At 50.8% G+C, this 15,149-nt stretch overlaps 1 protein-coding gene across 1 annotated transcript in view; it reads right to left on the reverse strand.

The window, feature by feature from the left end:
* The window catches only part of NCOR2 (nuclear receptor corepressor 2), a 443,860-nt gene that overhangs the window by 207,551 nt on the left and 221,160 nt on the right, over nt 1–15,149 (reverse strand). Inside the window, exon 5 of the mRNA XM_038762437.1 lies at nt 10,234–10,413. Within this exon, the coding sequence (XP_038618365.1) occupies nt 10,234–10,413 (180 nt within the window). The remainder of the gene's footprint in view (nt 1–10,233; nt 10,414–15,149) is intronic.

The raw sequence follows: 15,149 nt of genomic DNA on the forward strand, positions 1-15,149 counted from the left end.
GTGTGGTTCAAAAGCGGAAAGAGAAAGGCAAAAAACACTCCAGGGACACCGGGTTCAGGAGACCCCCTCCCCCTCGCTCCACGGCCCGGTTCGGGCTGACGCAGAAGCGGAAGTTGAGCTGCAATTCATTTCCGGTGAATCATCGAGAGACTCAGGTCAGAGATAAGAACCAAGAACTGACCGCGGAGTCCTTCCCCGCCACTGACACCCCAGCCATGAGCTAACTGGCTACCCTGGGAGAGGAACGCGAGTAGGAAAGATACTTTCATATCTCCTCCAGGAAAAGCCTTCCCTGATTAATCTCTCATCCCCCACCCTACTCGCATCCTGTACTTTAGTACTACACACTGTACTCCATAATCCCTAAGCACCTCATACATTTTTGGCCTTTTCTTCATACTCTCTTATTTCCCCCTCTAATCAATTGTCAGTCATTCAACAGCATTCATCAAGCACTTACTCTGTGCAGACAATTGTCCCAAAACTTATGGGAAAGTAATAAACATGATCCTGGCCCTTAAGGATCTTACAACCTAATGTCTGTCTTCCCCTTTAGACCAAAAAGTCCTTGAGGCAAGGACCCCTCTGCCCCTACTTCTTTGAAACTGTTCCAAGTACTCTGCATACAATAAACTCTCAATATAGACTATTGGTTAATTGATTAATGGATTGAATGACTACATCAGACCCAGGGGAAAGTCTTCCCTTCTGAGACTGTTGAGCTGTTTTCTGGGAGAGAGAGAGCATCTGCACCTAATTCATCTAATCAGTTCTTGGGGAACCCACCTAACCCATTCTTGGGGCAAGGCAGAAGGGGAGGGGAAGTGGACAGAGGACTGGCAATAGGTTGCCAAAGTGGAAAGTGACCACTAATTAAAGGTGTTCCTACAACACAATCACTCTCCTTATAAAGACACAGACTCCCCCACCACTTCTATCTCCCAGAGGCCCTGGCGATGTAAAAAAGAATGAAACCACATGGCCTAGTGGATAAAGCATGGACCTGGGATGCCTTCTCCATCCCCCCAGCTCTCAAGCCTCTTCGCTACTCTCCCATCCTTCCCAGCAGTATCTTCAGATGAGATCTCCTCCCTCCTCTCAAGTGCCACCCCATTCACCTGTGCTTCGGACCTCATTCCCTCTCATCTTATGAAAACTCTCGCCCCTTCCCTCCTCTCCACCTTAACTTCCAACTTCAACTGCTCACTTTCCACTGGTTCCTTCCCCTTTGCCTTCAAACATGCCCACAACTCCCCCATCCAAAAAAAAAAACCTCTCTCTTGACCCCACCTCCCCTTCTAGTTATCGCCCTATCTCCCTCCTACCCTTTCTTTCCAAACTCCTAGAACGAGTCATCTACATTCGCTGCCTCGAATTCCTCAACACCAACTCTCTCCTTGACCCCTTCCAATCTGACTTTCATCCCCTACACTCCACCGAAACTGCCCTCTCAAAGGTCACCAATGACCTCCTTCTTGCCAAATCCAACGGCTCCTACTCCATCCTAATCCTCCTCGACCTGTCAGCTGCCTTCGACACTGTGGATCACCCCGCTCTCCTCAACACGCTATCTAACCTTGTCTTCACAGACTCCGTTCTCTCCCGGCTCTCCTCTTATCTCTCCGGCTCTTCATTCTCAGTCTCCTTTGTGGGCTCCCCCTCCCCCTCCCATCCCCTTACTGTAGGGATTCCTCAAGGGTCAGTTCTTGGTCCCCTTCTGTTCTGTATCTACACTCACTCCCTGGGTGAACTCATTTGCTCCCACAGCTTTAACTATCACCTCTACGCTGATGACATCCAAATCTAAGTCTCTGCCCCTGCTCTCTCTCCCTCCCTCCAGCTCGTATCTCCTCCTGCCTTCGGGACATCTCCATCTGGATGTCTGCCCACCATCTAAAAGTCAATATGTCCAAGACTGAACTCCTTATCTTCCCTCCCAAACCCTGCCCTCTCTCTGACTTTCCCGTCACTGTAGACGGCACTACCATCCTTCCCATCTCACAAGCCCGCAACCTTGGTATCACCCCCGACTCCACTCTCTTGCTCACCCCACACATCCAATCCATCACCAAAACCTGCCGGTCTCACCTCCGCAACATTGCCAAGATCTGCCCTTTCCTCTCCATCCAAACCGCTACCTTGCTGGTTCAATCTCTCAACCTATACTGAATGGATTACTGCATCAGTCTCCTCTCTGATCTCCCATCCTCCTGTCTCTTCCCACTTCAGTCTATACTTCACTCTGCTGCCCAGATAATCTTTGGGCAGAAACACTCTGGGCACTTGTACTTCCCAAGCGCTTAGTCCAGTGCTTTGCACACAGGAAGCGCTCAATAAATACGATTGAATGAATGAATGAATGTTACTCCCTTCCTCAAAAATCTCCAGTGGCTGCCTGTCAACCTACGAATCAAGCAAAAGCTCCTCACTCTCAGCTTCAAGACTGTCCATCACCTCGCCCCCTCCTACCTCACCTCCCTTCTCTCCTTCTACAACCCAACCCGCACCCTCCGTTCCTCTGCCGCTAACCTCCTCACTGTGCCTCGTTCTCACCTGTCCCACTGTCAACCCCTGGCCCAAGTCCTCCCCCTGACCTGGAATGTCCTCCCTCCGCATATCTGCCAAGCTAGCTCTCTTTCTCCCTTCAAAGCCCTACTGAGAGCTCACCTCCTTCAGGAGGCCTTCCCAGACTGAGCCCCCTTTTTCCTCTCCTCCTCCCCATCCCCCCGCCCTTCCTCCTTCCCCTCCCCACAGCACATGTATATATTGGTATAGAATTATTATTCTATTTATTTTACTTGCACATATTTATTATTCTTTTTATTTTGTTAATGATGTGCACATAGCTTTAATTCTATTTGTTCTGACAATTTTGACACCTGTCTACATGTTTTGTTTTGTAGTCTGTCTTTGTTTTTTTACATGTTTTTGACTTGTACCTCCCAAGCACTTAGTACAGTGCTCTGCACACAGTAAGCACTCAATAAATACGACTGAATGAATGAGAGCCAGAAGACTTGGGTTCAAATCCAGGCTTCACCACTTACCTGCTATGTGACCTTAGGTAAGTCACTTAACCTCTCCATACCTTAGTTTCTTCTTTCATTCATTCATTTAATCATATTTATTGAGCGATTACTGCATGCAGAGCACTGTACTAAGTGCTCAGAAGGTACAATTCAGCAAGAGACAATCCCTGCCCACATTGGGCTTACAGTCTAGAAGGGGGAAGGCAGACATCAAAACAAGTAAAAGGGTATCAATATTAATAAATAGAATTATAGATATATACATATATACATAAGTGCTTTGGGGCGGGGGGAGAGCAAAGGGAGCGAGTCGAGGTGATGCGAAAGGGAGGGGGAGCAGAGGAAAGGCGGGGGTGCTTAGTCTGGGAAGGCCTCTTGGAGGAGGTGAGCCTTCAGTAGGGATTTGAAGGGAGGAAGAGTGATTGTTGGGTGAATCGAGGAGGGAGGGCGTTCCAGGCCAAAGGGAAGATGTGGGCTATGGGTCAACAGCGGGACAAGCGAGATCGAGGCACAGTGACACGGTTAACACCGGAGGAGTGGAGTGTGTGGGCTGGGATGCAGAAGGAGAGAAAGGAGGTGAGGTAAGAGGGGGCAAGGTGACGGAGAGCTTTGAAGCCAATCGTGAGGAGTTTTTGTTTGATACGGGGGTTGATAGGCAACCACCGGAGATTTTTGAGGAGTTGGGTGACATGCCCTGAACACTTCTATAGAAAGATAATCCGGGTCGCAGAGTTAAGTGTGGCCTGAAGTGGGGAGAGGCAGGCGGTTGGCAAGTCAGAAAGGAGGATGATGCAGTAATTGAGTCGGCACAGGATGAGTGACTGTACTAATGTGGTAGCAGTTGGATGGAGAGGAAAGGGTGGACCTTGGCGATGTTCTGAAGGAGAGACCGGCAGGATTTGGTGATGGACTGAATAAGCAGGGTGAATGAGAAAGCGGAAAAGCGGAGTCAAGCATGACACCATGACGGGAGGCGAGAAGGATGGTTGGGCAGTCTACAGTGACAAGAAAGTTCGGGAGAGGACAGTATTTGGGAGGGAAGTGGGGATTCAATACCTCTTCTCCTTCTTACGTGGACTCCTCCTTCTTACTCACTCCTCCTTGCTTCTTACTGAGAAGCAGTGTGGCTCAGTGGAAAGAGCCCGGGCTTTGGAGTCAGAGGTCATGGGTTCAAATCCCAACTCTGCCAATTGTCGGCTGTGTGACTTTGGGCAAGTTACTTAACTTCTCTGTGCCTCAGTTCCCTCATCTGTAAAATGGGGATGAAGACTGTGAGCCCCCCGTGGGACAACCTGATTACCCTGTAACCTCCCCAGTGCTTAGAACAGTGCTTTGCACATAGTAAGCGCTTAATAAATGCCATTATTATTATTATTATTATTGGACTGTGAGCCCCTTGTGGGTCAGAGATTGTGTCTGACCTGATTAACTTGTGTCTACCCCAGCACTTAGAACAGTGCTTGACACACAGTAAGAGCTTACCAAATACCACTGGAAAAAGAAATGAAAGAAAGGAAAGAAGAAAACTGAGTTTCCCAAAATTCAATCCAATATCCTTCCAAGAAGCCCAATCCCCCTGGGAACAGTGTCCAGGAGGATTCTGAAACCAGGCACCGGCACTTCACAACACGGAAAACCTTTCCAAGAATGGCTCTCATTACTGTTTTGAAAAATTAAGCCCAAGAATTTGGTGGCCAAACTGGAAATGAGAGCTTGCCAAGTACAGGGGACTTGTTAACATGGTCCTTGCTGCTCAGAGAAATGATCGATCGGGACTGGGAGGGTCTAGCCCACGGCAGCCTTCTGGGAAATCCCTAAGGAGAGGAGGCAGAGGCAAACGAGTGATCGAGGCAGGCGGAGTGAAACAGAGAAGGGAAAAGGATTTTCAAGGATGACAAGCTTTCAGATGGCCACTCTGAAAGAGAAGAGATAGCTGAAGTTGGGGATAGGGGGTGTATGCCTGGGTCCCTGCCATAAGCCCTCCAGTCATCCAGGTGCTCTTTTATAATGGCATTTATTAAGTGCTTACTATGTGCAAAGCACTGTTCTAAGCACTGGGGAGGTTACAAGGTGATCAGGCTGTCCCACGGGGGGCTCACAGTCTTAATCCCCATTTTACAGATGAGGGAACTGAGGCACAGAGAAGTTAAGTGACTTGCCCAAAGTCACACAGCTGACAATTGGTGGAGCCGGGATTTGAACCCATGACCTCTGACTCTGACTCTTCTCAAGGACAGCTTGGTGCCGACATAATACTGATGTTGATGATGATGATGATAATAACAGAATTTGCTAAGTGTTTACTATTAGTCAAGCACTGTACTAAGCAATGGGGTAGATACAAGATAAGTAGGTCAGGCACAGCTCCTGTTCCACATGGAACTCCCTGTCTTGGTAGGAGGGAGCCCACTGTTGGGTAGGGACCGTCTCTATATGTTGCCAACTTGTACTTCCCAAGCGCTTAGTACAGTGCTCTGCACACAGTAAGCGCTTAATAAATACAATTGAATGAATGAATGAACATTACAGAGCAGTGTAGCCTAGTGGATAAAGCATGGGCGTAGGTGTCAGAAGCGCCCAGGTTCTAATCCCGGCTCCACAATTTATCCGCTGCATGGCCTTGGGCAGGTCACTTAACTTCACTGTTCTCAGTTACCTCATCTGAAAAATGTGGATTAAGACTGTGAGCCCCACGTGGGACATGGACTGAGTACAATCTGATTAGTTTATAGCTACCCCAGAGCTTAGTACAGTGCTGGCACATAGGAATTGCTTAACTAATACTATTTAAAACAAAACAAAACAGTCTTGTAGGTGGTCAGTGGGAGGGAATGGCCATGGATTCTGTGGCTCTGGTCTCGAGCAAGGTGAACAGATTGGTTAAAGGATGTCTGGCACATTCACAATCTCAGAGACATTTGTATTTCTCAGTGAGACCATTGAGAGCCCATGGTGGCCAGGCTCCACGAGCCAACACGTCCCAGGGGACTTAGAGGCTTGAGCTCGCACATCCTACCCAGGATTGGCAGCAGGGTGGCCGCCAGTGAACATCCAGTCCGCCTCTCCTGGTACAATGCACAGAAGGCCTTCGGCAAAGTTGTTATGGCAACATCTTCATCATCCTCATCAACAACATCATCACCAAGGGTAGATAAATGACGAACACTGTACTACAAGCCTGGGGAATTCTCAGCAGGCAAGCAGATGCCTGCAGATTTCAGGGACTTTTTAAAAGTGTGTGTGTTGGGGGAGGAGGGCATGGGGGTAGAAGGAGGGAGGGGGAGAGAGAGAGAGGGAATGTGTGTGCGTGGGTGTGTGTGTGTTCCAAGAGAGGGCATTCTTGATCCTCTTCCCAGAAATTCTGTGCCGCCACTACCTCTGTTGGCTGTAGGAATCAGCATCTGAAGAGCAGGAGAGGGCAGAGGAAGGGTGAGCCCCACAGGCTGTGCTGAGGGCAGGGTGGCCAGAGGATGAGGCCAAGGGGGGATGGACCCAGACACTTTCCCAGCATGAAAATGAAGCTACTTCCGAGCAGAGAGGGAAGCTGATTGGACAAAGCAGCCCAGTTCTGGGGGACCCAGGACTGGAGGGAAGACAGCCTTAGAATGGCCAGACCCCATGTCGTCCAAACCCCTCCCACTGGCTAGGGCTGTTTCTGGAGCTCCAGAGCCACGGTGAGCAGGCCCTGCCAGCTCTGTGTACAAATGGATTTCATTATCCCGAGGAGGCCTCCGGGGGACCGAAAGGCAGAAAGGCAGGGGAGGGCAAGGGGCTAAGAGCACAAGGCTCTTCTGTTCCACTGCCTGCTAAAGGACCGAGATCTGTTCCTATTTATTCTTTGCCCTCGTAGGATATTTTCCTCTTTCCTTTCAAGAGCTGATGGGAAAGACTCACAGATGAACAAAATGTTCCCCCTGCAGTATTCCCATCTTGGTTTTGTGGTTAAGATACTCACCCCACCCTCTAAAAGGAACTCAGGGCTCCTTTCCTCATCCTTCGCTTTCACACGGGAAGTGGGACAAGCGGGTAAGAAAGGGCAGAGGGAAAATGGGCCAATAGCTCGCCCCAGCCTGGAAATCCCCAAATCGGCGCCAATGAGAAGCCCTCCATCCAACCTGTGCCCAGCCTTGCCAGCTCTCTTTAGCACTGGGTGAACTTGGGGGCAGGCTGGGGGGGGTCCTGAAAATTCGAGTGAAGGGAGGGAGGTGTATGGCACAAAGGGGCTGGCGGGGCTGCCCTCTTTCACTTGGGACTATGTGAGCCTCAGGAAGGCAAGGGTCTGTGGCAAGCAGAGGCCCGATCCCACCTACCCCGATGAGCGCTGGGAACCCAAGTAGCCACCTCATCAAGGTACTGGGTCAAAGCTTCTTCTCCCGAGAAAGAACAGGAGAAGAGGCCCTCCAAGAGCCGGGGCATCTGGTTCGGATGGTGGGACGGTGAGGAGTGGGAAAGCCACTCAAGACAAGACCTCTGGGTTCTGTTCGCTGCTCTGATCCACCTTCACTGGGTGTCTGGGCCTCAATTTTCACCCTCTGCAGAATGGAGCTAATTGGCCCAGCCCCTTCCGGATGCCAAAGAGAGGTCGGAAGAAGAAACCAGGAATTTGGTTCCGGGCTCTCTGGAGAAGTGCACGGATTCAGGACCAAACAACCTTGTCCCTATCGCAAAGACAAAGACACCACTGGAGGTGGAAATCACTTTCACCAAGAGAATTCCCAGGGCCAACTAGGCCAGAGGCAGGGAGGGGGAGGAAGAGGAGGAGGCAGGAATTGATAAGCTCTTCTCCAGCTTGGTTAAGCCACAAAATATCAGAGCCATGGATATCCCTGACTTGGGACTACTGATGTTCTAGCACAGATACTGAGACTCACAGAAAGTATCAGATCAGCAGTTGACAGACCTGGGCTCTACCCAAGCTCCCCCTTCGGTGGCCCCAAGCTTGGACCAAGTCCCTTCTGGGGAAAAAGTCTCCTAATCCAAAAGAAGGGGGAAGACCCCCCCGCCCCCGGCCCAGGTTCCACCCTGGACAAGACATAACCTAGGGAGCCCCTCAGAAAGAAGACAACAGAGCATCACGAATCTCTGAACTATCATGGGCCATGAGAGCCTCCCTTGAGAGCATGCTCATTTGTGAGGACAACAGGGTGGCCTTGGTAAGTGTAACCTGAATCTGCCTCCATCTGGATTCAACCTGCCGTCACATTTCCTCCTCTCAAGTGCTTTACACCCCTAGAGGTGCCAGACTGGCTCCGAATATTTAATGCATAAGGTGGAGCATCAATAAATGCCATAGATTGATTCCTGAATTCCATCCTCATCCTCGTTTCCCGCCAGACGCAGCAGCGATGGACTATCTTCCGCTAACTCGCTTAGCTCATTTCTGAAGGTGGACAGGGGCAACAGCACTGTGTGGAGATGGAATAGGGAGTCTCCTTTTCCAGCTGCAGTCAGGCTGGGGCCACTGCAGTTCCAACTGCCCCTTCGGCAGGGAAGACGGGCTCCTCGGGCTACCTGCCTGTGCTTTCCGTTCCACTCCATTCCACTGGAATGGAAAGTCCCACTGATGGAGCAATGTTTTCTCTGCACTGGAATTTTTGTGCTCTTGGCACCTAGGGCCTATGCCAGATCGGACTCCAGTTGAGCAAACTCTCTCTCTTCCACCCCCGCTTTCTCTCTCACTCCCTCTTTCTCCCTCACTTCCCCCTCCTCACCGACAGTCAATCTCTCTCTCTCTCTCTCTCTCTCTCTCTCTCCACCCCATCCCCCCCAATCACTCCAGATGTTACCGTCAAACCAGTCAAAATGCTGTTCTGGTTCCGGGGGCACATGCTCTGCCTCACGGCCTGGTTCCAGACACCCGTTCCATCTATCTGATTGCCCCACCACCTAAGTCCCTTTGCTACATCTGTGATAAGGGCAGCTGAAAACAGGTGCCCTGGATTAATTAAGCAAAAACACATCTGACATTGGAGGGAGAGGAACAGACACATAGAACCGGAAGACCTGAGAGAGAGCTCTGCTCAATTAGCTCGACACCAATGTCTGTCCACTCACAGTCCAAGTGTAGGGGGCTGGAGGAACGAGGGGACTAGGGGGAAGAGGGAGAGGCTTCCTGTCAATTGTCATCTCTGATTGGGCTCCTCCTCAGGGACTGAACGGTTGAGGAGGCCATTAGTCTGGGACAACCGACTCTGCCACCACTGCCCCATTACTGCAGTAGCTCATCTCCCATCATTTTTGGAGCCTCCCTCAACAATCTGCTGCAGGGCTTGGTGACCCTTGCCCTCAGGAAGTTCTCCATCTATTGCCTGGGTGACTGTTTGCCCTGGCTTGGCTGGGATAGGTCTGGAAATTCTGGCTAAGGGTCTTCGCTAAGCTCTCCAGCCCAAGCAAAGGTTTCTAGAAAATACAGCCCTAAAACACTGTGGCGTGTCAGTGGCCACAGTCAGTGGCGCTGTAGTTCCCAAAAAACTTGAAGAGGAATGACGCATACCCCCTCCAACATGCCCTAAGATTGGGAAGGGACAGTGAATCCCGTTTCCTCCTTTATTTTTAGGGTGAGCTCATGCAGCACCACCCTACCCAGCTGCATAAGGGAGCCCGGGGCTGTTTTAGAGGTTGCGCAGAGAAGAGGGCGGTGTTAGATTCTTGGCACAGAGAGAGCTCAGGCCCGGTGCTGGGAAGAGCCATCCCTGGTAGGACCAGTTTAAATCCAGCTCAGCAAGATGGCTCCTTCATCGAGGCATCTGCTTGAAGCCGAGGCGGTCACATTCACCCTCAGCAGAGGCCGCCTGGGGCCCGGCGGTGGGTGGGTGGGGAACCACCATACATCAGTTCTACTCAGATCCTACCTACAAAGAGCACCACACCCAATGGTCAAGTATCGGCCAAGTGTACCCAGGTTAGGATACAATATCTCTACCACGCCTAACCCAGGCCCTAAACCCTGGGCTCCCTCAGTAGACAGAAGGACCAGAAGGAGATGAGGCGAGCTTAGCCGGCAGTTCCACCCTGGGGCTGCTGGGAGGTGTGGACACCCAGCTCCACTATGAGGAGAGCCCCTAGACCAGTCTCACCCAAAGACTGAGCTGCCCCAAGGGCCCCAGACGACCCAGGGTTGTGCAAGAGGCTCTCCCTTGAGAAGACAACGAAAAACAGAAGGCCAAGGCCTGTGGGGCTCCCCACTGCGGCCCTTCTGCCCTACCTGCTTCTTCTTCAGCTTGGAGATCTGCTGCTCCACCATAGTGATTTCTCGGTCCACGCGGTCCATGTTCTGGATGAGCTCCTCTTTGGACAGCCTGGACGGCAGCAGATCCAGCTCTGAGGTGGCATGGGCAGGGCTGACGGGAGACACGGGCTCCAGCTTCCCAGCCAGGCCTCGATCCTGCAGGGGAGACAAAAGGAGCAGCAGAGTCAGCTGAGGGCAGGGGCTCAGCATCCTCCCACCTACCTTAAAGAAGCCCCCAGGAAGGTCACTCCTCTCCTTTGGGCACGGCAGCAGCCAACTCCTTGGTCCTGCATGCCAACCTGTGGCGCCTGCCCAGAGAGCGAAGGCACACTCTCCACCCACAAATTCAGAAGCCAGAATCCGGGGGCAGCTTCCTGAAACTGGGCTAATCTTCTGATCCCCACAGGGTGGGCAGAAGGAGAAAGTGGTACACAAAGAGGCCACCTTCTCCCAACTGGAAATGGTGAATGAAGAGGCTGGTACTTTCTCCCAAGTGGCAGGGAGCCTCCACTCCTCACAGGTAGGGTTCTCACTGCCCCCAGGGTTTTCCTTCCCCTCTCCAGCCCTCTTCCCTGCAAGGTGCTTCCAAGGGCTCCCAACCACAAAGGAGCCCCCCTGCAGCCCCAGAGACCTCCAAAGTCCTGGTGCTCTGCCAGGTCGTTGATTAAGCCACCATTTTTCCAAATACTTTTCATTCTCCTGAAAGCCTGGCTCCACTCTCAAGCCCTGGGAACAATAAATATGCCTTAGTTTTATTACACTGAAAACACTCCCTCCCACACACTAATGCATCCAAGGCAGTCCGATCCAGGTGGCAAAGCCCAAAACTTCAGGCATCTGTCCCCCCTCTGGTTCTAGGTTCCTTGGGGGACATTCATGTCCTGATAGCTCTAAAATATATCTCTGGACCTGCTTATCTAGGGGGCGTGGGGAACGGGAAGACTCTCTGACATGGATGTATATCTCAGTCGACCTTTTAACATATTTTTATGTTCCTTGGGGGCATTCATGTCCTGATATCTCTAAAATAAAAATATGTTAAAAGGTTGACTGAGATATACATCCATGTCAGAGAGTCTTCCCGTCCCCCACGCCCCCTAGATAAGCAGGTCCAGGCCTGATAACTTTGAGAATCCCAACTCAGGGTGGGGAAATCCAAGGCTCTGCCATCTTGGGCACACAGACCCTGAGCCAGTCTCCTCCCAACCTATAAGCCCAGGGCAGGCCAATCAGTTTCGGCCACTGGGTTTGGCCAAACTGCCCCTGTGGAGAGCCAGTCCAGGGCCTGCAGGTTCAATCGTATTTATTCAATTTATTCAATCGTATTTATTGAGCGCTACTGTGTGCAGAGCACTGTCCTAAGTGCTTGGGAGAGTACAAAATAACAATAAATAGCCATATTCCCTGCCCACAATGAGCTTACAGTCTAGTTCACCCTCTGCTTCCACTTCCTCTCCTTCATTCAACCGTATTTATTAAGTGCTTACCAACTCCCATGGTGACCTCTGACAGTTTGGTTCCATTCCCCTGGAAATGTAATCATACCTTGGTTCCATCAACAGGTCTCTCCCATCATCTCTGGCCATTTCTTCTGGGTCTCTTTCACTGGTTCCTTTGCCACCTCCCATCCCCCAACTGTGGGTGTCCCAAGGCCCTGTTCTGGGCCCCCTACCCTTTTCACAGTACATTTTCTCAAGGAGTACTGTGGCCTAGTGGAAAGAGCACAGGCCTGGGAATCAGGAGACCTGGGTTCTAATCCTGATCCACCACTGACATCCTGTATGATGCTGAGCCTAAGTTTCCTCATTTGTTAAATGGGGTTTCAATACCTGTTCTCCCTCCTACTTAGACCGTGAGCTCCTGGTGGGACAGGGACTGCATCAGTCCTGATGATCTTGTATCTACCCCATCGCTTAATACAGTTTTTGGCACATAGTAAGCACTTAACAAATGTCACCATTATTATTATCATCCTGTGGGGGTCCCTCAAGGTTCAGGTCTGGGTCCCCTTCTATTCTCCATCTACACTCATTCTCTTGGAGAACTCATTCGCTCCCATGGCTTCAACTACCATCTCTAGGCAGATGATACCCAAATTTACATCTCCTTTGATCTCTCTCCCTCTTTCCAAGGTTGTATCTCCTCCTGCCTTTACGACATCTCCACTTGGATGTTCTCCCATCACCTCAAACATAACATGTCCAAAATGGGGCTTCTTATCTTGCCACCCAAACCCTGTCCTCTCTCTGACTTTCTCATTCATCACTGTAGACAGCACCACCATCCTTCCTGTCTCACAAGCCCATAAACTTGGCATTATCCTTCATTTCTCTCTCTCATTCAACTCACATATTCAATCCATCACCAAATCCTGTCGGCTCCACCTTCACAGCATCTCAAAAATCCACCCTTTCCTCTCCATCCAGACTGCTACCACGTTAATACAATCACATATCCTATCCCGCCTAGATTACTGCATCAGCCTCCTGGCTGACCTCCCAACCTCCTGTCTCTCCCCACTCCAGTCCATACTTCATGCCATTGCCTGAATCATCTTTCTATAAAAGCGTTCAGGACACATCACCCCCCTCCTCAAAAACCTCCAGTGGTTGCCCATCCACCTCCGTATCATACAAAAACACCTCACAATTGGCTTTAAAGCACTCCATCACCTTGCACCCTCCTGCCTCAGCTTGCTTCTCTCCTTCTACAACCTAGCCCACATACTTTGCTCCTCTGGTGCTAACCTTCTCACTGGGCCTCGATCTCAGGTGTCTTGCCACCGACTCCTGGCCCACGCCCTGCCTCTGGCCTGGAACGCCCTCTCTCCTCAAATCTGACAGATGATTACTCTCACCACCTTCAAAACCTTATTGAAGGCACATCTCCTCCAAGAGGCCTTTCCAAACTAAGCCCCACTTTTCCTCATCTCCCACTCCCTTCTGCATCACCCTAACTTCATCCCTTTGCTCTCCCCTCCCATCTCAGCCCCATAGAAATATATATATAGATATATATCTAATTTTATTTGTTTTGATGTCTGTCTCCCTCCTCTAGACTGTGAGTTCATTGTGGGCAGGGATTGTCACTAGTTTATTGTTGTGTTGTTCTTTCCCAAGTGCTTAGTACAGTTCTTTGCACACAGTAAGTGCTTAATAAATAAGACTGAATGAATGAATGGGCCCTCAATTTCCACTTTCGACACATTCCACTCAGCAATTTCCCTTTCCTGCCTGTCCTGACGCCTGCCTTAAATCCTTAAAGCTGGAACTCCTGATATGAGGAACCCCACCTGTGATCAGACTGTAGCATCACGTTTGGCTGGAAGCCGATTCCCCAGGGGAACCCAGAAAGCAAACCCTGGGAAAGTCTTCCCTCCACGAGCCCTGTGGCAGAGCCCATCCCAGAGATGGACAGCTTCCCAACACACTCATTCTGTGACAGAATCATCCCTCCAGAGCGACCTTTCACTAGCTGGCCCTAAGGCCAGAGCAGAGCTCAATCTGAGCCCTTGAGAACTGCCCCTCGGGTTTCTGTTCTCTCAGAAAATCCCTTGATGGCTTAGCTTAATGCGCTCCCTTCCTCCTGCCGTCCAACAGGGCGGGAGTGTTTTCTTTTCCCCTAGTGAGAAAATACAGTGGAAATGCTGACTTACAAATGCAAGACAGTGAACAGAGTGTAGGGCCAGGCGGCAGCTGCTGTCTCAGCCACTAAGTAAACAGGTAAAGAAGTTCATATAACTTTGCTACCTTAATTACGACCAACTGGAGCAGTGTCTCATTCCATCAAAAGGCCTTTAGAGGTGCTGGGAGAAGCACTCTGAAACTACCCTGTGACTCACTCGATCTGGACGCTGGCCAGGCTGATCTCGAGGGGGAACTCCAGGGAGGAGAGGCGAGGAGGAAAGGGTCACAACCATTTATTAACCGGCCTTCTTTTCCACCTCGATTCCCTCGGCTTGAAAGGCAAAGAGCATTTAATGAAACGAGCAGGGATGACAGGAAAGACACCCTCCCCAACCCCTCTCCAGAGAAAAAGCTAATATGGAAAGTGGTTAACCAGCCTTAGCCAGGATGAATTCTTCAGTTCCAAGTGTGGAATCCTCAGCCAGCTAACTCGGGTTTCTTGTTTGGGGAATATCCACCTAGTGTCAGCAATCACTGCAGTAGCGTGTCCTAGTGGAAGGAACATGGTGCTTGGGAGTCAAAGGACCTGGGCTCTAATCCCAGTTCCGCCACATCTGCTGTGTGACACTGGGCAAATTACTTAACTTCACTCTGACTCAGTTACGTCATCTGTAAAATGGGGATTAACACTGTGAGTCCCATGTGGGACAGAGACTGTATCCAACCCGATTATCCTGTATTTACCCCACAGCTTAGTTCAGTGCCTGGCACACTGTAAGCACTTAACAAAACTATTTAAAAATATTTATTTCCCTGCTAGTCGAGATAGCCAATCCGGTTTCTCTCACTCCCCAAAGGAGGATGAGCTGGGACGAGACTCTGGGGAGCCCGTGTCCTGCTTCTGGACTAGTCAATGACCTGCTCGTCCTGGCATCCCCCGGCCTTAGCTAGGGTGAGGGGCCCTCGGGGCACCCAACTTCAGGGGTACTGTTTTAAGCCATTCGCTGAACCTCACTTTGTGCCCAGAAAAGCAAGAGTAGGAAAGATATTTTGCAGGCTGTGAGTTCTTTTCAAGCTTGACAGCAATCTGGGAAAGGATCCTCTTTTAGATGTGGGACCAGATGGCAGATGCGGGGGATCTCCTTCACCCAACCTGATGGTCTGGGCCACTTCTGCCAGCAGTGTGGCCTAGTGGAAAACGCTCAAACCTGGGAGTCAGGGGACCTGGGTTCTAATCTCTGCTCCACCGCTGGCCTGTTGAGTGAC

Source organism: Tachyglossus aculeatus, chromosome 21 (assembly GCF_015852505.1).
Source record: "Tachyglossus aculeatus isolate mTacAcu1 chromosome 21, mTacAcu1.pri, whole genome shotgun sequence".
NCBI classification, from domain to species: Eukaryota; Metazoa; Chordata; class Mammalia; order Monotremata; family Tachyglossidae; genus Tachyglossus; species Tachyglossus aculeatus.